This window comes from Cornus florida, unplaced genomic scaffold, assembly GCF_030987335.1.
Source record: "Cornus florida cultivar Cherokee Brave unplaced genomic scaffold, ASM3098733v1 CherokeeBrave_3.0.0_Hap2_Chr08, whole genome shotgun sequence".
NCBI lineage: Eukaryota > Viridiplantae > Streptophyta > Magnoliopsida > Cornales > Cornaceae > Cornus > Cornus florida.
The window spans coordinates 1,486,676-1,514,090 of NW_026775578.1; the positions used below are offsets into that span (position 1 = coordinate 1,486,676).

The 27,415-nt window shown below is 35.4% G+C and overlaps 3 protein-coding genes across 3 annotated transcripts; all 3 read right to left on the bottom strand.

Annotated features, from left to right (window-relative positions):
- Positions 1–1,346: 1,346 nt before the first annotated feature.
- Positions 1,347–12,970, bottom strand: LOC132268809 (putative GTP diphosphokinase RSH1, chloroplastic). The gene is made up of 24 exons (XM_059769656.1): positions 12,533–12,970; positions 12,156–12,346; positions 10,615–10,794; positions 9,579–9,644; positions 9,285–9,377; positions 9,024–9,155; positions 8,714–8,815; positions 8,551–8,628; positions 8,390–8,461; positions 7,387–7,494; positions 7,066–7,163; positions 5,352–5,412; positions 5,194–5,256; positions 5,026–5,082; positions 4,823–4,924; positions 4,513–4,671; positions 4,253–4,384; positions 4,095–4,181; positions 3,939–4,010; positions 3,204–3,290; positions 2,666–3,122; positions 2,016–2,077; positions 1,836–1,904; positions 1,347–1,750 (listed from the first exon to the last, which is right to left on the bottom strand). Exons 1-24 carry the CDS (start codon positions 12,555–12,557, stop codon positions 1,646–1,648), a joined length of 2,658 nt encoding a protein of 885 aa, XP_059625639.1. The 5' UTR covers positions 12,558–12,970; the 3' UTR covers positions 1,347–1,645.
- Positions 12,971–15,646: 2,676 nt separating this feature from the next.
- LOC132268507 (G-type lectin S-receptor-like serine/threonine-protein kinase At1g34300) lies at positions 15,647–18,942 on the bottom strand. Its single transcript, XM_059769345.1, has 9 exons — positions 18,607–18,942; positions 18,261–18,355; positions 17,275–17,984; positions 16,868–17,052; positions 16,681–16,748; positions 16,297–16,435; positions 16,029–16,175; positions 15,832–15,906; positions 15,647–15,700 (listed from the first exon to the last, which is right to left on the bottom strand). Exons 1-9 carry the CDS (start codon positions 18,940–18,942, stop codon positions 15,647–15,649), a joined length of 1,809 nt encoding a protein of 602 aa, XP_059625328.1.
- Positions 18,943–20,131: 1,189 nt separating this feature from the next.
- Positions 20,132–22,353, bottom strand: LOC132268508 (exopolygalacturonase clone GBGE184-like). Its single transcript, XM_059769346.1, has 5 exons — positions 22,186–22,353; positions 21,315–21,617; positions 20,875–21,164; positions 20,503–20,725; positions 20,132–20,374 (listed from the first exon to the last, which is right to left on the bottom strand). Exons 1-5 carry the CDS (start codon positions 22,351–22,353, stop codon positions 20,132–20,134), a joined length of 1,227 nt encoding a protein of 408 aa, XP_059625329.1.
- Between the last annotated feature and the right edge of the window lie 5,062 nt (positions 22,354–27,415).

The following is a 27,415-nucleotide window of genomic DNA, read 5'->3' on the forward strand; positions in this document are numbered from 1 at the left end:
AATGAGAATGTGTGAAAGATTTTAAAGACAAATAAAAAGTACATGTTGTTCCGACTGATAGCATCAAACTGATAATCCAGTGAAAGTGATAATCCAGTGAAAGTGATTTTTTTTTTTTTCCTTATATTTCGTGGGAAAAAAGAGGTTCCCGTTTCAGTTAATAAGACATGAAAATAACACAGATTAGACTACCTTAGTGTTGACAATACCACATTAATCCACCGCTGACCAAGTGTAATGGGTGGGTGTTTCCCAATCCGACCCAAAAGTCTAAATTATTACGTAAGGCTATACACTTAATAGTGCTCATATATACCCAATCACTTTTTCATTCGAATTCGATGTGGAATAAACTCTCTCCCTTGTTACATTCTCTCTCACCCGAACTGCCCTCCGGACCGAGCGCTTGGTGTGACACCAGATCAAGAATTGAGTCTGACTCTAATACCAACTATAATAGATGAGTGTTTCGTGAACCGACCTAAAAACCTAAACTTTTAGGTGGAACTAACCACCCAACCTATATATATCTAATTGCTCTCCCTGAGCTAACGTGAAACACGCTCCCACTTGTTACACCAAGATACAAGTACAACACATACCACCGCTTTTTTCATGTTTGTATTTAAGACACCCTTTCCTAACATATTAGGTGCCCTTTTAATACACAGAGGGAGCACATATATAACCCTGTACGTATATAAATACATAGGGAGAGAAAGTGGGCGCGTGAGGCAATGCATGGCTTGGATTGGTCAAAGATTTTAATATATAAGAGAGCATGCAATACATCGGGTTGTTTCCTATGCGGTACCCGACCAATGGACCATTCCTCTATGTGCTGCAGATACAGCGTCCAAATGCTGTTTAATGACACTCTTTTGTAGCTGTCACACAACAAATTGCATTCTGCACAATGCTAGTTACAAAATCAACAGAACAACCATTAAAGTGGGATGCAAATTATTCTAAATCACTATCCCAAACACAAGTTTCGCCACCAATAACAGTTATCATAAGAAAAAAAAAAAAAAGAAACCATTTTCGCTTTACAGAATCAAAACCTTTCAATTTATTAAAATCTTAACCAAGTTTCAGCTCTAGGTTGGATGGTTGATAAAAGACCAATTACACTCAACATGGAGAATAATAGATCGAAGTTGCCAAGGAAAAAAAAAAAACAAAAGGCATAGGAGAAGAAAACTCAACCACCCGAGTGGTATGTCGCCATAGCCACAGCTTTCTAAAGTTAATATCCAAAGCATTACCCCGAAAGGGATGAGAGAACCACCACTCTATGGAATGTTAACCAAATAGTGTAAATAGGCCAAAAAAAGACATCCATGTAGTAGAAATAGTTCTGTAAAACCTTTCTCATAAATGCTTTAATCTCATCTTCTTGCAAGTATTTTTACATGTATACTGCAGTAACTATTACTCTTCTTTCTATATACAATCCCCTGGCTATTGACTTGTTCAACTTGGCAGCTGCTGGTTTATCTTGCCACAAGCGTCCAACATATAGATGATCAACTAAGAAACTAAATACACAAAAATCTACTTTTATGACTGGGATCTCAGTTTTCCAAAGGACAAAACTGCTTACCCAATCCTCCACATCCGTCACCAGATCCACTAAAACTGATTAACATTCTAGAACCCCATGGTTATCCATTGAGCTTGGCCAGCTGCACCCCGTGGACCATCCCAAAACACCAAAGATTAGATCTACCCTCGAACAAGCAATAACCTGAAGCATAAAACAAATAGCTCTTCTATTAAAAGACAATTCAGAAACAAGATGGGGCTGGGAGATTTGTATTTGTCAAACATACCAAACTGTCTAGGTTCCCTTCAACATGAAACAAGATTACGCTCATTCCCCTCCCTCTATCAATTTCTGCCTGCTAATTGAAAATAGAGATGTTAAAAGATACTTTTTGGAAAAGGTCCTCAGTGACAAACAACACACACACACACATATTTTAGCCATCATATTTGCTTCAACCACTCACCACACAAGAACAAATTGATATGCCTGCAGCTGCCAATGCTGTTGTTATATCAGCCATCATGCCTGAAACATATTAACGTATTAAAGTATTAACTATAGTTGGTAAAAAAAAAACATCAATCTTCATGTCAACAGAGCTCTCCAGATGTAGACATGAGAGGTGGATCCATCATAAGATGAGCATCCCGCCATAACTGAAGTTTGAAATAGGATAATAGAATAATCATAAAGCAGACATTAGAGGTGGATCCATCATAAGATAAGTATCCCGCCATAATTGAAGTTTGAAATAGGATAATAGAATAATCTTACCTAACAAATTCTTATAGATGGTTAATAAAAATACTAACAAAGTTGCACTAATTACCAAGTTGAGTAAAAAGGTTCCCGACCCAAATTTCATGGCATCATTTGGTCAGCATCTTGTAAGTAGTACGTTGCTCTTTAAATTAAATTTCATTTAATGTACTCAAAAAGACCACAAATACTACTTCTCAACTGCTTACCAATTGGCACCCAAGAGATGATAACCTAACCACCCACAATTTGCATGCTACTATTACCAATGTGATAATTATCTTTTGAACATCTGAACACAGAGGGAGCGGCAATTAGATGTGTTATTACAAGTTTAGGGAGAAAAAGAAAAACCTCTTCGATCCACGCAGACAACACCAAACCATTGGATAGAGTGCCCTTCAAGGTTGTGCCAAGATGCAATCTTTCCAGCTTGCCAACTCTCTAGACCAGGCAATACTTCCTTGTATATTGGAATGTTAGCAAGTATCATCTTAGTGACACCATTTTCCTGCGATGACATCTCTCCTTTGGCATTCAAACTCACTTGCCGGATATGCTTGTTATGTTTCCCATTGACTTTGGGGGCCTGAATACTACCATTTTGGCATCCGAAAACGTCTTCCCCTCTGGTCATTGAAGATGACATTTCCACGACATTCATGAGGATTTTCTCCCATGTGTGTTTGTTCCCCTTAGAATAATCTGAGAGATCTTCCGGTTCAGTATCCTCTACAGAATCAGCAATAAAGCCATTTACTGCATCAGATGTTATTTCACTTGCCGATAATGCAGCTTGCTCTCTCAAAAACTGAACACAACATGAAGCCTTTATTAATAGAGCAGAGGTAAAGGATATATAAGCAGTATCCAAGTTCTTGGAAAAACATACTTTCATAATCTTGTGTCTGGCGCTGCGCGTTTTTGCATGTTGCAGCCATTGCTTATGTCTCTGGAAAGCAGATTTACTTGAGAGTGCCTGGTAAAAAAGAATTCATGAGCTAAAAAGGAAGCAACAAAAAAATAATGTACTCTACATTGTGCTCAACTCATCATTAATGCATATAAAACTAGGTAAGTTTATTAGAGTGGAAAGCAGTAACAAATCATACAAATGCAAGTTGCTCAAATGAACAGAATAGAGTATATGCATATTCCAGTATGGATCAATGGCAACAGACAAATTTTATGCTATAAAAAGATCTCAAATGGTAGTCATAAGTTTAAAGGTTATAACTCAGTAAGTCTGATCAGTCTGTCTCCTTCATAAAGAAGTTTTGCGTAGTGTGTTAAAACCACCTCGATGCAAACAAATTATTGTCGTACTGTGTGGATGGGTGTACTGGCATCTATTATATTTTTTTTATGGTGAAAATGTACAATTAAGTTTCCTAGTATATAAAATACAGGGCTTCCAAAATATGTCCATTGTGTTCCATCAAACCCACAGGCTCACACCTGAAGCAAAGACTTTGGACCACCTTGCATGTGGATTTTGAACAACATATTTACAGAGGTCTACAAAATTTGTGAAGTGCCACCATGATATATGCACAAAGCGAGAACAAAAAAATCTAGACTATAAAATAAACGGAGTGGCAAAATGAGAGGACTGATATGAACTAACATTATAGGTTACTATCTCCACAACTTCAGCATTTGCAAGTATATGCGAGGGAGAAACTAGATTACCATTGACCTGCAATCATAGAGAGCTCTGTGGTGTCACCAGAATTCATAAAGAAGAAGACAGCAGTTAAATATTTAAATGTCAGAAGAATACCTTTGCAGCCACCATTTTGTTGCCTATTTCTGTGTGTATTATATAAGCATAGTCGACGACAGTTGCCCCCTTAGGAAGATTTTTTATCTGCCATGCAATAAGTAATTGAGACAGGACAGCAGAATTTTCTTATATGTAAAACAATTCGATCCTCTTACCTCTCCCCTTGGCGTAAACACAAAGACACGGCTACCTAAAAGATCTCTGGTGATTGTGTCTACAAACTCCCTAGAGCTCATGTTCCCAACAAACTCCTCTTGCCACTCTCTGATTGCATTGAGCCAGCCAATCTGGAGGAAAGAAAGGACTTCTACCATATAATTAGCACTGGAGTGGTGGAATTCGAAAGCGTTTATTAGGACATCCTCCAACAGAGACTGTTAAACACCAAAATCTTGCAAAGATAATAGAAAATTACCCTGAGGGCGATGTTAGCATTGTTCAGACAGACTGTTTTCCCTCTTGAATTTCTACCATTAGGCATTGCGTATCCAACTAAGCCAGTAACAAGACCTTTCCCACTATAATGAGCAGCAATGCCTCTTTCAGCTATCAGATCCATTTCTTCAGTTCTTATCTGCAAACCATAGATAAACCAGACTTAGAACTAAGTTTCATGCAAGTAATTCAAACCATGTATTTCAGAATAACAAAATGATTACTCTTAGTGAAATGAGTGGGTCAAAAGAAATTTCTAAATTGAAAAGAATGAACATCCAAGAAGTGACCTGAACTTCCAGCCGAAACATGCTCTCATAAAGAAATGGAATTACAGTGGTGTGAAGACTCTGATAGCCATTAGGTTTTGGGGTTGCTATATAATCCTTCATCTTTAACAAAAAGAAAACCAATATGCCTAGAGATATCAATAATTAATAAAAATACCCCAAATATGAATTTGAAATAAAAGAAAGCAAAGCATGATACGCACAGCTCGAGGAATAGGGGTCCAAATTCCATGTACCAACCCAAGAACATGGTAACAGATCTGCAAAAGACACGTTCAATAGAGAAAACTTTATCGTATAAAATTATATATTTTTACGTGTGTGTACAAGTGAGATATAGAAGAAAAAAGCAATTATTTGAGCGTGGCTACCTGCTGTGCACTACATAGAGGCCCAACTCCGATGCATGGCTTTGGTTTTATAATGATTCGAAGCTAATAATTCAAGCCAAAAAAAAAAGTATGTCAAGCCACAAATAAGAAACATAAATTGTCAAAAGTTCCAAGGTCAATTCAATAGCATAACAAACCTGTGCAATTTGGTTGACTTCATTTATTGAACCTTTAGATTTGAGTACAGCTTTATAAATACTGCAATAAACAACAAAAATTAACATAAAGCATCTAGTCAAGAAAGTCTTCATGAAAGTAGTTGTACTTGCCATGTGACATATTGACTAAGCTAAAGAACAGACATGTCACAAGATGACAATTCCCAAAACAAGACTATAAACAAGAATCTTTGCATGAAACGACACCTAAATATCATCTATATACAAGTCAAAGGTAAACTTCGTAGAATTCTAAGCACCCTGATAAAACTAAGTGAGGCATGTCTCATAGATATGTTTTATATTATATCTGTGGATCTCATGTGTTACCAAGGAATGCACAAGCATCAAGCAGAGAGTTAATTTGAGTGTTCAGCCCAACTCAGAATCTCAGTTTACAAGGACAGAATGCTTTTTAAAGTCATGTCCATGATCATCTTTAAATAATTTGGAACTCTTCCAAGTGGTCAGGTATGAACCTCACATGGAGAAAACCTCGAACTAGCAAGACATTGCGTGAAAATTACAAACAAGAAAATCTTCCAAATCAAGTCAACAAACTATTTATTTGTTATCAACATGGAAATGACTAGAAATTTTGGTGTTCCTTTAAAGTTTTATTCAAAATATTTCTTTTAACCTGAAAATGACTAGCATGCTACAATAAAGTCACATTAGCTTTAATAACTAAGTTTTAGAGGTTTTATTTGCATATTTTTGTTTTGGGTTAAATACAATGACCTCCCTGGAGGTTTGCCCTAATTACACTTGGATGAAACATTTTCAAAATCTTGCACTCACCTCCCCTCTAATGAAATCAAACTTATGGAAGTTAACTTTTTGGGTAACTTTACCTTTATACCCTGAATGTTTTAATATTAAAAATGCCAAAATATCATCTATTGTGAAATGACCATTTTGTCCACCCCCATCTTCCTCCCTCTTTCATTCTCTCTCTCTCCACCGCCATCACCCACCCCCTTGCTCTCTCTCCACACACAGGCATATAAATAATAAACCAACATATATTATACACATATCTCTCAAGATTTATAGACCCACAATACACACACACACATACACACAAACATATCTCAATTTATTCTCTCATTTTACATAATTGTTATTACTTATTTCGGTACATAAACAGATTTGAGAACAAGATTGTTGCCAACGAAAAGAATGACGGACAATTAGGCTTTGGTAGTGGAGAGTTAGACAGCGAGGTGTGCGAATTGGCACAGTTTGATGGCCTGCCCATCTTGTAAACCAGATTCAAAGTAAGCTAGTATCACAAAATGGTATGATGTCCACCAATTTTATTTTGCAAGCAATGTACATAATTTAGTGTATTTATGGACCATTTCGAGCACACATAGAATAACTGCAAACAATCTTTTCACCACCAGTCTCATGTTTGCAATCATACTCTCATGACATGACATGTTCCAAGCTCACAGATCACTCTAACATAGCTAGAGTCTTGGAAGTGAAAGTTGTCTTACTTCATGTACATTTGTTTGTGTTAAGGAAAGAAGAAAAAGGAGAAAGCAGAACATCAATTAGGAGCAACATATGATATATGAAAAAGAAAACCAACTTCTCCAAATTTGTGACTAAATATGATGGTAATGTCTATAGGTTCAGTTCCATATTAGGAGCTATATTTTGAGAGAGAGAGAGAGAGTTTTACCTATAAGGCTCCTTACACGAAGATTTAACTTCAGTTTTCACAGTCATAAGGTCTAAGAACTGATCATCCTCAATTTTCTTCATCAAAATTTTATTTGCCTAATACAAGGAGATGAGATTGATAAGCAGAAGAACACACTCAAAAGTGACTAGTAACTGTCAACTTCAAAACTCGATGTTACATCAAAAACTTTTTTTAATATCACTCATCATTATGCCAAAGCCATTGTAGCACATTGGAAAATGGGCTGGCATTGAGTCCAAAAGGGAGGGGGTGGGGTCAAATGTTCACCTCTTATTGTTGCATATGATGTCTACATACCTCTATGAGTTCCTTTTCATGTTCTTTATAGAGTTCTTCAACTCTTCTCTTCGCTTTCGCAAAGTCTTGGGCATTCGTGTACATGAAGGATAGATTTTCAAGTTCAGACTGCAAGTAGGTATTCATAAATTAGTAAAACATACATGGTTCCAGATGCACAGTTGCATAAAATATGATAACATGACTCATGATATAGTAGGCACATCATTCTACAATGGGACATGGTCTAATGTCAATAAAGCATTTACCTATCCTAATTTTTTAAAAAAAATGTCAATAAAGCATTTCAGAGCAAAAGAGGTTTTGGATTCTGAAGGCCTTTTCTTGCTCCTGGAGGACAGGATTAAAATGTTATACTACTCTAGGTGAACCATGGACAAAAGATAGCTGACTACTTGGCAGTTGCCACATCAGACAAGTATCACAATTAAAATACTACAACTAGTTTCAGAAAAATATCATGCACCATTAAAAAAAGAGCTGGCCATTTGGCAGCTGGGCATATCAGAAAATTCACTTTATCAAGGTTTTAAATCTAGAAAAACAGACGAAAACAATAACGCATCACCAAAACTTGTTCATCTATGGGAATCTGACATACAAGGAAGTGCATTACAATGGGCCAAGATACAACATCATATCTCAATAAAATAAATACCGATCCTGTGGAACACATAAGAAACAAAAACAGGTTGGGATGTTTAGTTTTGGGAGTAGACAACAAAAGTGATTTACAACTTCAACTCAAGGTTACCTTGGTAAAATTGGAATAATTAAGTTGTGAAATCTTACCTATAAATCAAAATTAAATGTATACGTTCCAAGATCAAGTTAAACTTCAAAGTTCAAACACGTGAGACAGAATTCAACATTGATGATATATATTATGACCACCTTGGTTCAATGTCTATACTTGATTTTTAGACAGAACGGAAACCAAATGGTTCTCATTCATGGCAATAGGACCTAAGTATCATAATGAAAATGAAGCAGAAGGGTATACCTTAATTTGGTACATTCCCAGCAGTTTTGCTAAAGGAGCAAAGACCTGCAACGTCTCCATTGCTATGCTAGCCTGTACCAAACAAATAATGTTAAGAATAGAGAGAAATAAATAACCATAAACCATTTAAACAATCTATCAAAGATTCAAAATTATGACACCTGCTTATGTGGAGGCATATGTGACAGGGTCCGCATGTTATGTAATCTGTCAGCTAACTTGACAATGATAACACGGACCTGAAACAAAATCTTTTTTAGTCACCGTGTGGAAGTCAACATGGATAAACATGGGCGTAAACAAAATACAGAATGATAGGATCACCTCCTCAGTCATAGCTAGAAACATCTGCCGAAGATCATCTGCTTTCACATCTTGCGTTGAATGGTTTTCATTCTTACACTTGATTTTTCCTAATTTGGATACCTAAATTATCGAAGACAGAACCCAAAATCAGTCCAACTTTAGAGCTACAGAAGAAAAGAAGGGAATGCCGTCTTCACAAACATGAATAGAATTGTTTTTCACAGTTTTTCAATTTTTTTTAATTATTATTTTTTACTTTTTATCGTTATCCTTGGAGCCTCGAAGGAAGACATGTTCCAGTAGTATTTATTTAATAATAATAAAGCACCTTGGTCTCTCCTTCTACAATGTGGCGCACAGTAGCACCAAATTCCTTTTCTATTCTTTCAAAAGTAACAACATTTGTATCCTCAACAGTGTCATGTAATAAACCAGCAGCAATAGACTCCCAATCCAATTCCTAAAAAGAACAGTTAGTGGTCAATGAAAATTGGTGATTCATTGTAATAACAAAGGTAAACATCAATTTCCTAACCAAACAAAACCCTTCCTGAAAGTAATGCATGTTTCAGAAATTTGCAGAACTTACAAGCTCTCCTAGGATTCGAGCAACTGCCACAGGATGAATGATAAAGGGCTCTCCACTACGTCTTTTTTGACCATCATGTGCCTCAAAAGCTAGCTGTACAATCCATAAAAAGAAAAAAGCGAATATTAACATATAAACACCACCCAAAAAAATTACCCTGTAAAGACTAGGCATACCCAGCTCTCTCTCTCTCTCTTTATATATATATATATATATATATATATATAACAAAATAAGAATGAGGGGATTAAAATAGAAAGTATAGTGCAGATGGAGAATAAAGCAGAAGCTTACACTGAGAGCAATACGAACCAATTCCAACTCTTTAGGTGGAAGGTATGAAATGGTAGGCTTAAGATCCTGAGGCAAACAATACCAAATTTACATTAGTATATCATCCATTCCACTTCCATCACTAGTAGACAATCTCCATTGCCTGGTTTATTTCTTTCAAACAAACACTATAGAACAACTAGCCCACACACATGAAGTCTAAATTACATCTCCACTGATGCCCCAGAAAATTAAAATACCTAATAAAATATGTTAATATTCCAAATAAAAACAACAGTTCCCAACACTTCCAAATCAGGATAACTTCTATAGAGTACGACTCAACATTTGACTTCTCCCTGAAAATTGCTAAAAAATAAAAAAGTTTTCCTTGATGTTATCAGCATGATGAACATAAGGTGACAACACACGCTCTCATTTGATTTGCTTTGGCCAATGAATATTTTTAGTCAATAGTTTATCCCTGCATTTAGATCATCTTTTTTCCCAACAGATGCCCCAATGGAACCATCCTAGCCCAAGATCTAGTAAAAACTTGCTGCTAATCGGATTAAAGCTAAAGATGAGTGCAAGCAACGAGATGACTATCTCTGAGATATATTTAGCAAGTTTGAACTGGAAATATCCACAAGTCAGAAATAAAAATATACATTTTGTTGTCTTCCAATTCAACAGCCATAAATGGACTGTTTTTCTACATCTCAAACTTCTCTACCATGGTCCAAATAGTTTATAGTTGTCATGTTTTATATGAAGAATGCTATAAGCCTATAACACACTGCCATCAGCTATTAGCTTGAGCACGATCTCCTGCCACCCCCAGTACGGGACACAACTGAATTCAAAACAAATCCATAATAGTTTGATACCTTACATTACAAAATGGGCAGATCTTTTGTATTGGCAACTTTAGAAGCAATAACAATAATAAATAAAATTGCAGAACCGTAAAGTCATGAGCCACACAAGAGAAGATGTGCTTGTCTGAAAAATGATAACAATCATAATGACAGAAATACCACTCTAGAACCAATACCTCCCACAACTTTTCAGGAGAAGCCTCATAACAGGAATCAGAAGAGAATGATGAAGAACAGTACAACTGCCACTTTTTACAAGCCACATGAAGCAAACTTGATTTTAATATTCTTCCTGGAAGTTCAAAGTCAGATGCTTCAGTGCAGTACCATCCCCCAACATCAACTGCTTCACATCTCTGATACAAGTAGAAGAATAGCACACCATTAGTGATAGATCCATATAAGCATATTTCTGGAAAGAAACTAATAAAAATATCACAGACTGATACATAATAAATATAGCTTCCTAAAGGATTTAGAGAGAGTTACTCCCTCAGTCCAAAAATAAGTGCCCAATTTTTTTTTTTTTTTTTGGAATGTCCCCAAAAAATATTGTCAACCTTCCTTTTTGGGATGTTCCAAAATTGAACTTTCCCAAATTGTCCTTATGTTTTGAAAAAAAAATTAAATCAATAAAGTAAATGTTAAATATATATATATATATATTTTTAAAGGGGACAACACATTAAATAAATGTTGCCTAAAAAAGTTGGGAGTCCCAAAGTGCAACACATATTAAGTTAATATGGAACGGAGAGACTACTTGAGTACTCGATGTTATAATTTTGGGAGGGTGTCTTAACATGAAACATTGGGAGAGATAATTAACTTCTGTTTTGTAGAGAGGTACAAATTTGAAAAGGAGGGATAACATCCGATAAAATTACATCCAAAATTAACCATTCCTTCACAGGGATGACTAAAATCCGTACTTTCTCCCCAGAAAGCAAATTTTTAAAAATTACATGAAAATGTTCGTATCCACACAATGGTTGTGTTTGGAGATGCGTCCCACACATCAAGGAAATTTTAAAAAGTTGACTCTAAAATTTGGCATGGCCTAAACCAGTATGGTTCTTTCTTTTTCATGGAAGTGTATGCAAATTTTAATTAATTATTGTTAATATACAAACTTATACATATGAAAGGGAATAACAAGAACAAAGAAAGAAAAAACTTTAACTATAAGAATTTTGACCAAAAGAGAAATGGGTAATATGAAAATGCTGCCCAAAGATAGTCAAGAAGCTGGACTATCTAAAATCATCCCAAGGATCTTGATCAAGATCATGATTGTATCCACAGTCCATTCCATTTCCTCAAATATAAGCACAAATGTATGACAGCTTCTAGAGGATGGAATAAAACAATATACCTCTACCTACTAGGGCAATGTTAGGTCATCATAACATTAATTCCAAGGAAGTGCCCGAGATATTTCCAACTTAGTTATGTTTCAAGCTTTAAGATGAGATTCCAACAACAATTTCCAACGTAAAGCTTGAATTTACGAACACAATCTAATAGAAAAAATTCTTCCCATCTAATATCAAGAAGAATAGTTCAAGCCATACCGTCTCAAGAACTAGCAAGGTCCTCCAAATCCAGGAGTTAGCAAGATTTTTCAATCTTGGAGTTAATATAACAGTCAAGAAACATCATCTAAACATAGGAAATTGAAATAAAAAGTAACTGAAGGGCAAGTGAATCCACTTACACATCTGACGCGACTTCTTCTTCCACTCCGTCCATTTCGCGGTGTCGAACACTGAGGCGGATGTGCAGTGCTTGCAAGAAATCCAGTGAGTGCCCTGGGAGCCTTCCACGCGCAAGAGAGAACACTACAGTCGTATCTTCCACTACCATCCCCTTTAAACAACTTACATATGTTTACGCATTCCACGGGAACTGCGAATTTCAAATAAAACACATCTATTGAAAGACCACCAAAGACTCAAAAAGATTTGAGACAGAGAACAGAATCAAAGACGCAACTGAGGCGCACCTGAAGTTCAGGTAAGACACATACATCCAGAGAAAGATCAAGAACTCGAAAAGATTGAAACAAATCAAAGTAAGAAAACTAAAGATTACCTGATACAGAAGGAACAGAAGCCATTCCTATTGGGGAGCATCGGGACAGAGCAATCTCATTGAATCGAACAAGAATTGAAAAACAACAAGCAAACGCATATATAGAGCTCAAAAAGAATTAAAGAAAACGAAATCGAAGAGCATCAATACGAACCGAATGGATATATATGTAAATATATACACACAGGAATAGAGGGGTTGTAGAGAGAGAGACTACAATTGCAGCGGAGAATCAGAAAATTCGCATTCGTCTTAATTCAAGAAGCGTTGTGTTAGTTTCTGAAACTTCAAAATTTGGACAAATTAGGGTATGTTGAGGATATGCGGAGGGTAGGCGAGTGATGGATTGAATGAAGATGGTGAAGAGATAATCTAGAGAGAGAAAGCAGAGAGAGAGAGAGAGAGAGAGGGGGGAGGAACGGAAGGAGGGAGGGGCGGGGAGATATAGAGCTTAGCGAAGGCCACACAAATGCCGTATGATAAAGATATTTTTCTACTCGGGTTTTGTAGGTGAAATTTTTGTGACGAGGATTCAAATGGACCAAGTTACGGTAGACTTGTTAGTGAATGCAACTGTGCGCTACCAATATAATGACACGTTAACAAAAGAATAAAGATTCTATAACGGTGACCCTTAAGTTCATGTGAAACACAGTGGTTATATAAAGATTCATCTAATTAAAAATAAATATATTTTTAATATTTTTTAAAAAATTTAAGTGGTAAGTGATATTCTTACAGTTTATATCATTTTAAGTGTTATTTATTTTTAGTGACATTAATTTGCGTTGTCAAATATATTTAATTGAATAAGTGATTAATAAAAAAATTAAATTTTAATTGAGTTATCAAAAATATTTATTTTTAAAATACAATTTAGTTTAATGGTATAGTCATTTCATTTTAAAAGAAGAGTGTGTGGAGGTGCCCTCAAAGAGGTTTAAAAAAAATAAAGAAATACAATTCATTTATTTTAAAACAACATCTATTACATTATCAAACTAAAAGTGTTGCAAAATATATATATATATATATATATATATATATATATATATATTTCTTGACAAAAAATTTACACATCCAATTATAAAAATTAGTGAAGTAAAAGACTAAAAACTTTAATTGGAGAGACTTTTATTTACCATCAAAACCTGTGGCATAGTAGTTTTTTCCCCTTTTCAAAGTGAAAAGTAAAAGAGCTGGCCTCTCCAACTCTCCTTGCACTGTTAGGACCAAAAAAAAAAAAAAACTAAAATTATAATAATTCAATTTTGATCGATCTTTAAATTCTGGAATACATTTGTGTTGAACTCAAGGCCTTGTCCAACTAAACAAATTGATTTTAACTTAAATCATAATACACTACACATTTAAAATAAAAAATATTAGTTTTTAATTCTAATGCATAATAGTTATGAGGCGGTTGTTGAAGCCAAACATTTCAACTTGAAGTTCAATCTTTTGTTTTTTTTATAAAATTAAGTACATATTGAAATTTGTGTTGGGTTGATTAAGAACAGTTAAAATTTTCTTATCTTCAATTAAGTTAACCTCTTAATAATACGTAGGAGTTGCACGCTACCTAACATAAAATAAACTTTAGTTGATGGGGCTCTTAAAGGCATGACCTAGGAAAGACAAAATAAGGTCAATTGTTGCCAATAAAGAATATATTTCCACAAGCTAAACTATGAAGAAATTTACAGTGTAAATGATGTCCAATTTACTTTGTTGTGTTATCATTTACAGAGAGTTGGATTTTTCAACAAAAGAACAAATTAACAAGTGTATACTGCAAAATGGTAAAACCCATTTTAGTAAGCTAAGGACAATATAATTGAAAATTTAGAAAAGAAGCTCTTGTAAACCAGATTATACTTTCTTTTAGACTGAATTAGATTTACATTTTCAATTCCAAACCATTTCGTAAGCTGGGTTTGGGTTTCACTTCGAAACTACTATTGAGGCTACAAAAGTACTGAACCATTGTAATATATATATGTTGGTCTTCAGGTAATAGGACTAGGTTTTTTTATATTGCTTAAATCAAATCACTATCCTCAAATTTATAGTTACACTCTCACACTAAATACCAATATTTAAGAGCACCACCAATAGAACCAATAATTCTAAGTTATATTTAAATGGATTTGTGCTAATCCTAAATATCATATCAAATCACTTGTCAAGATAACATACCAAATGAGCTTATCTCCTAATCCCTTCCTAAAGGCCTCTGTGCTAATCCTCACCAATCACCACCATGCAGAATAAAGTAGAAATCAAATATTTCTGCACACGGCTTGAGATTGAGCCAGCACTAGTCTATATATAAAAAAATATATATAAATATAGCCACGTTACAACTTATGTATAACTCTGGGATGTCCTAAGAGGCCAACACCGACATAGAAAAAATAAATAAATAAATAACTCCTAAACAGGGCAAGAAGAGAGTGCAGTAACAGTAAAGAAAGGTAAAAGCTAGGTGCGTAGAAATCGTGGCATTTCCACTTATCTTAATTTCCACATGAATGAATGCAAACTTTAAAATAAAATTGGCCCCAGTGTGGCTTAAAGAAAGGATGTTGAAGATTCCACCTTAGAAAAAGAACATGGCTCGATGTCCTCTTTTAATAGTGTGTCATATTTGGAACCTATAGTAAGAATATACCTCTCTTCATAGAAAGTATCTTTGTTGTGTACAAGAAATTTAATTTGTTACCTCCAAATTATTACTTTTTGTTAAATTTGCAACGATTTGTCTGGAGTGTACTGCATAAACTGGTGAATTCACCGAGATAAAGAATCTGTAACACTTGAGAATTTGCTTCTTCTTGTAAAACATATTTTTTTCAGATTAAGTTCTCGCTCTTCTTTCTATGTATGTAGATATATTGTGGTTGATTTTCTTTACTGCTGCTTCTGTTATCAGAAGAAATCTTATTGGATTTGTCAAATGGAAATATGTCATGTTCACAAAGAAAGAATCATCCCATATGTGGTTTAGGGGAACCAAATGAGTTGTCACGGCACCAAAGTCTTATCATTCATTCACCAAAAGAACTGGGAATTCAAGGCATGTTTGACTGGAAATAGTGGGAAGCACTCAGCTTAAACTTTGACTATTGCAGCAAAAATAGCACAGAGCGAGCAATAGAAGACTGTCTAAGAAATAATAAAGCAATGTTTATGGAAAAAGCAGATAAAGTAGCTACTACACTTTGCCTTTTTACTTTGCTATGTTACTGGAAGTGTTGGCCTCAAGCTGGTCAATTAAACAATATTTCTCTACTAACACTGCCATGTGTTCTAGGGCATAATTGGGCTGCTCTCTGAAGATGACGTTGATTGCACAGCACAAGAACTTTCTCCTTTAAGAATGGAAATCACCTAGAAAAGTAAAAGTAAATATGGTGAGTAGGTGATGACCTTGTGGTTAAATTTCAAAACAGGAGGGAGCTTAATTCATATAATAAGTCAGCTATGTCTTCACCTCGCTCATACAAGGTCGCGAAACTGGCCTAGTCTTTGTGCATTGAATTGCAGCACACACCACCTTCAAAATTCCATGCATGTCCAAATACTCCGTGTCCTCATCCAATAATTCATGGTAAGCTCTTTGCCGCAACAATGGCTGAGCCTGCAATTCAGAGGTTTTCTATGAGCCCACTTAGACCCAAACTGTTACACTTAATTAGTTGAAACAAGTTATAAATGTGCAAGCAAAAACCGTAAGAAAAAAAAAAAAAATGACCACTAACCCACTCAATTAGTTTCTTTCCATCTTTCGGGGCAGATTTTCTACAGAACAGCCTTAAGAGCAGAATTCCAAAAGAAAGGATGTCTGATTTTACCAAAGTCAATGATTCAACATCCAAAGGATCTTTGTGCGAGCCCCCTCTAGCGTACAAAACTAACATCTTTAAGTGAAAGTCCATCAATATAGTTACAGCAACCAACACTATATTTAATTGTGCTTGATTGATCTGTTTACCGAGAGCAAATAAATTTTCACATATGTATATATATTTTTTCTTTCCCGAATGATATCTCATTTAAATTTTCAAACATTTAATTTAACAATGTAGTTATAAACTTGGTAGCATGAATTTATGAGCGACTTTGTCTGACATGTAAATGCAAACCTGTTACTACTAATAGGTGATGTTTGCTGTCCTAGCTGCAGCCACTTAGCTCGCCCAAAGCCAGTGATCTATTAGAACCAATCACAATTAAAAAGGGGAAGAAAAAGAAAAGAAAGAAACCACAAAATTAGAGAGCCAAAACACGCACACACATATTATGAGATTTCTTTGGTTCTGGGATTCTCACCAGTGGCTTAAAGTCGCTGGTCAAAAAAATGTTACATGGCTGCAAGTCACCATGAACAATGGGGCCTCGAGGACACTCTTCATGCATGTATCGAACACCTTTACCAGTTCCTGTTGCTATCTTCATTTTATCTTGAAATGTCAGAAATTCCTTCCATGTTCCTCTGGAGTCTGCACCAATAGCAGCTGGTTAACAAAGAATATTTCAGCCCATTATAGAGTACAAATGAATGGTAACATACTATTTGATTCGGAAAAAAAAAAAAAAAAAAAACTGATTTCTCAGAACCAACAATGCAGGTTCCATTGCATGATTTTAAGTATATCCGCGAACCTTAATTTGGAATATCTAGCTAACTTTTTTTTTTATAATTAATGATCTGGGAGATAGAGAAACAACAAACTCACCATGAAGATATCTGTCCAGTGTCCCTCTTGCTGGATGGGGAAAGACCAGAATTGTGTCATTTTCACTCTTGTGGTAACCAATCAACCCCATTATATTGTTATGATGCATAGACAAAGCTGCTCTTTTTTCTGTTTCGAGAATCCCACTAAAATCTCCACTGAATCTTTTTACCATAACATTCGTGCAACAATCAGTTATATATCCTCTATAGGTCCCAACATAATCATTCTGGTCAATGCAAATTGTAGATCCAAACCCGCCTGTTATCTCAGAAATCACTTCCCAGCTTAGTTGCAATGGCATTTTTGACATAAGCTTCACTTTAGAAACTTCATTGGAGGAGATATTGTCATGTAATGCGATCCCCTCACTTTCCAGCTCCACCTTTTCTAAGTTCTCTCTTTCATCTAATGAGTCACAAATTGCCAGAATTTCGAGTCCTCTGCTTGTACTTGCAAAATCAGATGGAGAAACGTGTTGATATTTGCCTTGAAAGTTTGGCAAGGTACAATGAGCATGTGTTTCATCTTGTGATGATGATGATGACGATCTCTTATTTAGGTTTGAAAACTTTGGATTGGGGTTTCGTTCCTTCTTTTCCAATCCACCAGGTGAATAATTGTACATTATAGTGTCCTCATCCTCGCGCACCGAAGATATATTGCAATTTGTTCCACTCAGTATGAAGCTTTGGTCCATAGAAAATAACCTGCGATAAAGGAAAAATATTTCTTCTTATGAATTCGGCCATCTAAAAGAACCTAATCTTATGAGCAAGTAATTAAAGCTGTCCCTAGGTTCTGGCAGTCATTCCAAGAATCCTTTTAATTGGTGATGTCGCTTCTTGATTTTTTTGGAACTTCTTGCACATATACTTCATTGTATTACTCACCGAGTTGATGGAAGGTTCTATTCTTATGTTATATATAATGATCAGACAATATATTACAAGAAACACATGGGAAAGAAAAAGACAGGCAGAGACCTGTCCATAACAATCCAAGTAGCTTTGACATTGTTCGCCTCCCCCACTAATATGTCCGGTTGGAAGCTGGCAGCAATCTTCACGTGAAATTTCACCTGTCGCAGAAGCAAGTGGCCAGAAAAGCTCAAAATTACAAGGTACAAACTAAATGAGATCTAATGAAACATGGCAACTCATCAGTTATGGATGGAGGAGAGAAAGCTGAACGATAAAAATTAATACATTTCTATCTGTAGACACTAAATTCCTAGCAAATATATATAAGTGGGTGTTACACAAAGTGTTTAGAGAATATCCCTCCAAAAATTATTACAAAAATTTCTGCCCTCAGAATGGAGAAACTTACTCCACTGCTTCTGCATCTATCATAGTACGGTGCAAAGATCTTCTCGTAAGCTTCCATTTTCGGACTGATCTCTTCGTGGAGGAACTTAATGTCCCGGTCTCCTTCACCTGGATGATTACTTTTCATCTCTCCCAGACAACAAAAACTTGCAGTCGGTGATGGTGTGTTTGCCTCTGAATTGAGAATTGTTATAACCAAAATCTCATCCTCTGGGCCTACCAGGTCACGCAGAGCACACCGGAGTGGTGCAACACCAGTCTTCTCTGTAGAAGCCCTGATCCAGTCCAACACAACAATCACACTCTCTCTGCAGTGTTTCTCTTTCTTTATCATCATTGTCCTAATTAATGTTTATTAGCTCTTATTGATTGGTTGGTCAATGGATAAATAATTGTTCTTGATTGGGGCTCCTCATCCTAGCAGCAAGTGCTTCTATAGATGTATATCCAAATATACACATTTCTCTTGTACTCATCTTGAAATGACGGGCTTATGGCTTAGTGTCTAACGATTTTACTTCGGGAAAAACGTACTTTTTTCTGTTTCTTCTTGCAACCATTTTCCGCATTACAGAACAACATTGACCCCAGATAGTAATACTTAATAGTTCAATTTTATCATTTCCTTTGTTTTTTTCAAGGGCGTTCAAATCATAGAATTCTGTGGCATCCAAAGGAAATGAGTGGATGCTCTTCAAAACTTTGGCACGGATACTACAAGCAAGATATTCATTGAACCTATACGTCAATGTAACCAAGAACAATGAATAGAAACCAGTACATATTTCAGTGAGTTGGCTCATATAGGTAACCATGTAGAATAATTTACAATCTAGGGACCAACAAGTCAGTTGCCTAGCGGTATTAGGCTCCTACTTTCCATGTGTATGTGAGTACCAACTAAGAAAAAAAAATTACAATCTAGGGATTTTCTAGTTGGATTCTTATGATAGTAGTCATCATGGTTCGACATTATCCTCAGACCCCAACTATTGCTCTGCAATGATCAATTTTGCTGGTTCAATTTTGTACTTTCAATATTGTTCAGCTCATCCATTCATTGCTAGCTGTTAAACCAGCATATATTTATGCTGTTGTTTATACTTTCATTGTTGTTGTTGTGCTTGGTTACCAATCAGAGTTAGATATTTTAGATGACAAATGTGACAGGTAGCAATTCTTCAATGATAAAAAAAATTGATGTACAAGTACGGTTCAGTCAAGATATACTCCGTAATTTAACTTTATTTTTCCTTTTTGTTCGTTGGCCGGCCAAGGAATTTAACTGTCCCTTCTGCCTGTATTTAAGAACTGTCCATATGTATCATAAAATGGGATGAATCCACACGTTTAATAGGGATATTTCTTTTACAATGTATTTACCATTTATATCAGTAGTGTTACATTGGGACTAAGTACCTTGTACTTAACTCCTAGAGACACAAATGGCGCTCACTCAAAAGCACATATTGAGCAGTGGTAAGCAACAAGATATACTAGTATAAAATCTTGTGGAGAAGAAGAAACTACGTGCAAGCCGAGGGGTTTTGTTTACCACTGAAGGTTGCTTTAGCATTAGAACATAAACCTGAAATAGTCGACTGGCTTTCGATTTTTTCAGAAATGCCGCTAGATTTGAGATCAATGTCGACCAGTTCAACGCCTTCACAAGGTACTGCTTCACTGCAATTAAGTGCCACTGCAACATTCGAAACCGTGGTACCCCTTATGTTCTTGTAGTGAACATTACTGATCTTCACATTGGATGGCTGACCAGAAATTAAAATTGAACCGAGTTAGTAGTGGGATCTAGTGAAATTAAGTTAGATAAAGAATGAATGGAAATTCCTACTCATCCTATCATGCAAGATGGGAGGGAAGAGTTGGGATGGCTTACCCCTTTGTTCTTATTCTTGCACATGTAATGCTGATCGATGATAATTGGATTTCGGACATTATTCATGACTATATCCTCAAAAACAATGTTGGAAGCTTGGGTTTTTGGTGATTCTTCGAAGGTTTTGATCCTCGCACCATTTTCAGTGTTTGATAACGTACAATTAGTCACAACAATTCCTTTCACATCCTTCTCAGTCTTGACTTTGCCAAGACTGCCAATGCTGCATGGCACAGAAGTGATCAAAAGAAGAATTAAACGAAAAAAGGACAGAGAGAGCAGAAAAGACTAGGTACTTGAACTTTCCTGCGTCAATAGGCCTTAAGGTTATTCAAATGCACGATCAAAGATTAATTGTTGGAATTTACGTACCTAATGCCATGTCCAGGTCCACAAGTAATACCAGAGATTGAAATGTTGGTGGAGCCTTCCCCAATGGAAATGCAGTCATCACCGGTTCCAATGACAGTGTTAGAGATTTTGACAAGATCAGAACGGCTAATATGGATGCCATCCGTGTTTGGGCTATCATCAGGTGCAGTTATGTTGAGGCCTTGGACTGTAACATTGTTGCAGCTAGTGACTTTCATGTGAAATCCTTTACTATTGATCAATTTGATCCCCTGAACAAGGGTATTGTTTGTGTGGTCGATTTTGATAGACTGCACCATAGTTAACAAAGAAATTAGTCAGCTTAATTTCTATGAAAAATATCACAACTTTAAGTCCGGATCATTTCCGCTAGTATATATTTCTCCTCGCATTCACTGGGTAGGAAACAGTAACATAGAATATATATTAGATTGACTTACAATTGGGAGAAGTTTCGGGGATCCAGAGTTGAACTTCCACGCAGTCTCACCTTGTCCATTAAAACTTCCTTGGCCTGTAAGTAGGAGACCAGTAACATGTCGGAACAAGAACCATTGTCCACTAGGATAAGCACTGAGATCAGTCTTGGCCAACAGCGTTCCCTGAACTTCAATAGTTATGGGATTTGAGCATTTGCACGGTCCTTGGAAGATGACCTCCCCTACCAAGAATGTCCCGTTGGGGATAAGAAGCTTGGCCATCCCACTTGATTGGCATGCTGCATTCCATGTGTTTATGAATATCTGTATTATACAATACTTCAGGTTATTAAAATAAATAAGGTTGGTTCGGACTAAATTAGAGGAAGCCGACGCTTACGTAGTCTCAGTAAAAACCAAAAATTGACACTATCATGGCAAATGTTGATGGTAGAGACCTCAGTCTAAAAAAAAAAAGAAAATGACTGTCTAACAAGGTTGGTTTATTGGATTTTTGGAATCGCTCCATCTTCATGACCAAAAAGGCATGAAAAATCCCCAATTCTATTAATCATATTTTCATGTTTAATTCATTCTCAATCTCTATTCAATGGTCCTGTCATAGGTCAACACAGTGCTACAGCCTACAGCCATGATTTATCACTAGCAATCTTATTTTTTAAAAAAAAAAAAAAAAGAAAAAGAAAAAACTAATTAATATGATTTATCCAATATGATTGATCTCATTTCCATATTTTGAACATCCTCCCTTCCTCTGTCCTTATAATTACAAGGACCAAACTGAATGAAAAGCATAGCTACTAAACCAAACCATTTTAAGAGAAATTAACTACGAATAATTATGCAGACACATCCATTTCTTTAAACTCACCCTAGAATTATCAGTCTTACAATCTGCCTGGGCACCATATTGTGTAACATCAAAAATTGTAGGATCAGTGCCTGCAAGGCCACGGCGAGCACCTTGAACGCCATATGAAAGCAAAGCTAAACCTAATAGAAAAACAGCTTTAAACTCACATCCTCTTGCAAGTGTCATTGTGGCCTTGAATTGTGAACTACAATTTTTTTATTAGTGAGGGAAAAACAAGGATCAAAAGCCAGAAGCTTGTGAAATTCTATGATCGGCCAAACATATTTTATACTTTGTGTAAGTAACAACTTCTGTAGCTACTCAACCTTACCTATGGTTGAAAAAAAGATTGTGAAACTATATTAGTATTTAGTTGGTGTCTATATTTAGCTAATACATCTCCCAGTTTAGTGCTATAACACATACTCCAAATTTTGGTGATTCTCAATACAGATATGCTTCTCCTTGCCGGAAAATTCTAACAAATCTCACCTCATGTTGACTTGATGGTTATTACAAGTTCAGTATTTGCCGGAAAATACACTTCGCTTGCTTGAAGTTAGGTGAAACTACAAACTAAAAGCCTTCATAACCATATTTGCATTCCATATTACATCAATTAGTATCCTCTATTTCGTAAAAATAGAATTATCTTAATTAAAAAAAAAAAAAACTACAGTGTATATATATATATTGCAGAAATTAGACCAACTTTTTCATGAGTTTACAACTGGAAAACGATAGGTAGAAGCTTCTCATTCATATGCTTTCTAGAATTGAACTGCAGTTCTTGGAACAGATTGGTCGTTTAATAATTGAATTGATGGATCCATGTTGAGTTTGTGAAATTTTAATTTATTTTGGCAATTATCGTAGACATAACAAGTCCAAGTTGAGTTATAGTTTAAATTACTTGTTCTACAAGTCATCAAGTTCGACAGGGACTACAAAACTGGGAAAGAGTTCAAACTTACCATACTTGAAGAATTTGTGAAGAAAAAAGGTAAGAACACTACTTTAGGAAGGAATATGAACAAGGTTGGACATTCTACACTTACCATGTTAGTCTGAAATTCCCGTATAATGAAACAAGGCTGAAAGAATTCGAAAATTCAGGTCTGCCAACCATGAACCGAGTCAGCTTCCTTGAACCGGTTCAAGATGCTCAAGTTTGAGTCACTGTCAAACTTGAACCAGTTCAGCTTCCTTGAACCGGTTCAAGATGTCCTGTTTGCTATCCAACTTCAGTTTTCTTTTTCTAAATTGTTTCCTAGTTGGTCTAAAATTGTACCTAATCTCAGAAAATCAAAGTTGATTTTTCTGTTGTCTTCTTAGAACACACACATATTTACCTAGTAAGTTTAGAGTTATGGTGTTTGAATCATGATCGTGATCATACAGTCGTATTAACATCGATCAGACAAAGCAGATCTACTTCTACATCATTCAGAAGTTTGAAGAACAGAAGTAAACGCAGTCACACTTTGGAAGGGTTGGAGCATTCGCGGAGTGCTGTCCGATCTACCTGCTACTCTTTTACAAATATCAAGTGTAAGCCTGTGGTCAAGTTGTTGTTGGACGGGGAATCACAAAGCTAGAGAATCATCAGCAGTTGGTGTGGTGTAGAACGATAGGGTGTGAGTCAGAGTCAAAGTTTGGTATACTTTGTTCCAAGCATAGTGGATTGGTTTACTTTGGACTGCACAAGTCCATGAGGTTTTTCCCACAACAGTTGATGTATTTTATCAACTGGGGTTTTCTCGCTAAAATCCTGGTGTCATCTTTAACTTTATACTTTGCTTTATTTTATCTGCATATGATTAACTGTTTAATTGCTAAAATAAGTAAAGTTGGTAACGACACAGATTTGTTTTACAAAACCTAAAACTTTCCTGTATACATTCCGCTGCGTACGACTTACAATTTGGTATCAAAGTCAATCTCTATACATTGAGTTGATCCTTGTTGGAAAGTTTAATTTTGTTGTATTTTTCAAAAATTGTTTTCAAAATCATGTCTTATGCGTTGAAAGAAGTTGGTTCTAATCAACGTAGTCCTTTATTTGAAGGAGATAATTATAATTTTTGGAAATCAAAGGTGAGAGCCTATTTGCCAAATTTTGGTGGTAAAACTTGGGCGATAGTTAAATCTGGCTATACACCTCCTACAGTAGATACAACTGTGGATGGTAAAATAGTCAAAGAGTTAAAAGATACTTTTTATTTTACTGCTATTGAAACTAAGCGTAATGATGCTAATGGCAAAGCTTTATATTCAATTATTAATTCTGTTGTTCCATCTAAATATGTTAGAATTTCTTATCGTAAAACTGCTAAAGAAGTTTGGGATATTTTGCAGGTTACTCATGAAGAAACTTCGAAAGTGAAGTTGTCCAAAATTCAGTTGCTTTCTTATAAATTTGGCAACATTGTGATGAAAGAAGACGAATTCTTTTCTGATTTTTATTCTAGTCTACTTGAAATAATTTCTGAACTGCGTCACTAAAGGAAAAAAGTTAATGATAAAAAAATACGTGAAAAAATCTTAAGGTCTTTACCTAAAAGATTACAGATTAGGGTTAAAACCATCTCTGAACATTGGGATTTGACTACCTATCGGGTTGATGAGATGGTAGGTTCATTAAAAACTTTTGAGATGCAGAATTTTGATTTAAATCAGAAGGAGAAAAATCTTGCTTTAAAATTTACACAGGTTGAGAATTCTGTGAATGATGACTCTGATGATGATATTGCATTCTTGTCAAGGCAATTCAGTCAAGTTTTGCAAAGGCAATAGAGGAGAAGTAATAGCAACATGGTTAATCCTCAAAATTTTGACAAGACGTCAAAATTTAGGATTAATGAAAAGAAAGTGCAAGAATCAAAAGAAACTGAATTTACTTGCTGGAATTATGGTGGCAAAGGTCACGCATCCAATGTTTATCCTAGTCCTAGGAAATAACAAAAGGATAGGAATAAAGGAAAAGGAATGAAAGTTTCTATGGTTGAAAATTCTACTTTAAGTGATAATGATTCTCCTCAGGATGATACTAATGATTTTTCTTATGTCGTTTTTCTTGATAGGGGTCCTCATGTTGTTCATTTATCTGACTTTGATAATCAGATAATGAAGATAATGAAGTTCATAATGAATAGATTGAAGAGGCTGAAAAGAGCAACGAAAGACTGAAGAAGATGGTTAAAGAAACCATTGAGACCAAACAGACAATCAATAAACTTGCAAAGGAGCTTATCCAAGCAAAATGAGAGAATGAAGATCTAAATAAACAGATTGATGAAGGCAAAAAGAAGGTTGTTGAAAGAGAGTCTGTCATCACTGAGCTTGAGAAACAGATCATCATTCTTGCGGATAAGGTAAGTGTTGCTAACTTATTAAAGGAATGTCTTGCTTTGAAAAATGATTATCTTGAAATTGAATTGAAATCTGTAACGACCCTAAAATGATACTAATTAAAAATAAAAATAAAAAAAAAATAAATAAATAAAATTTGACATGATCTCTGCTAAAAAGGGGCCTACAACAACTTACTTAGATGCATGAAAAAAAAAAAAAAAAAAAAAAAAAATATGCAATAGCCTCACTCGGGCCTTCTAGACTTATCTAACTTGTCCCAACACACAATGCAAAATATTATATTCCAGCATCCTTTTCCTCCATTCATTATGCCTTAACTTAGTTCATCCCATGGTGGAACAATCACATACCATTTCATCCAATTATCATAATTACAGTCCTAAAATACAAGGTTAAGATCAAATATCCATACTTTACAACATTTAGGCAACTTATATAAAAGTTACAGCCCATAGATATAATTACAATAATAAGAGTCCACAAGTCTTTGTACAAAATATATTATGTTAAGTTTTACAAAAAATAGTGAGACTTAGATATAAAAATAACAAAATGATCATCTAATCCATGCTAGACCTGTGGTGGAACGTCATCTGCCACTTCTTTTCCGTGTCCTAAAAAATATTAAATAATAGGGTGTGATACCTTCGGATTTCCGAATGCGGGTTGGCCAGACCCACGCCCGAATATCCGAGGATATCAAAAACAAAATCGGCGGCAATAAATGAACAAAGAGTACAAAAGAATAAATAATATGCTGAAAGAAAACTAAAAGAAAAATCTAATAATAAAACCTCTTAATAAATTTTCATTAATAATAAAATCATTTTGATACAATAAATCCTCCATTAATACAACTTGGGAATCCATACTATATGGACCCCTAAAAACCAATTTGAACAAGTGACAGCAATAACTGTCTACAACTGAAGAACGAAGCATAAAAGAATCTCCTATGTAGAATTGGAAAAATGAAGTAGACTGATCCCCGCTCAGCATGAACAACCTCTACTCCTAACGAACACTTGAAAAATAATGGTGGGTCAGGTCTATAAATAAGTTCTACTCTACTACAGTCCAAGCAGAGATCCGATACACGTATACATCCTAGTCAATCCAATAGTAACTAGTAGTCCGTATATATATATATACACACACTAAAAGAACCTCACTAGACTATAGGGTTGTCTCAACCTGAATAGTAGGCAACATACAAAACGCACATATAGGGGCATGAGTACCTAAACCTACCAGGGTACACAACTACACTATATTTAGCTACACATCCCTAGCGATATATGCGCCCCTAACCACTGATCCTGAGACTCAAGCTCATATCATGGCACTATACTTATATATATATAATCTAGTAACCATCCTATCCAATATAAATTAACCCTCCATAAGTCATTCACCTTGTTTAGTTGACCTGACTTAAATATAAGTAGGACTTAACATTTTAGTTAATCCATTCCCTTATATAATAAATTAATCCTCCATAAGCCATTCAATTTGTTCAGCTGACCTAACTTGAATATAAGTATAACTTAACATTTTAGTTAATCCATTCCCTTATATAAAATAGGTTGGACTTAACTGATAAGTTAATCCGTCCCCAGAATGCCACCGTCCCATACCGGTACATTAAACCACACAATCCAACAATTGATGTAACGATTAAGGAAATATATCAAACAATCCAGAAATAACTATGATAATATGATATCAACTTATCACAAAATAGGAATGACTTATTATTTATTTAAGCTTCCTATATCATATGTCCTACACAAATTGAATCTTATACATGATGATATTTTATTATACCGTCAAATAAACATTCTTCATATCCAATTCATCCTCCACATTTAAT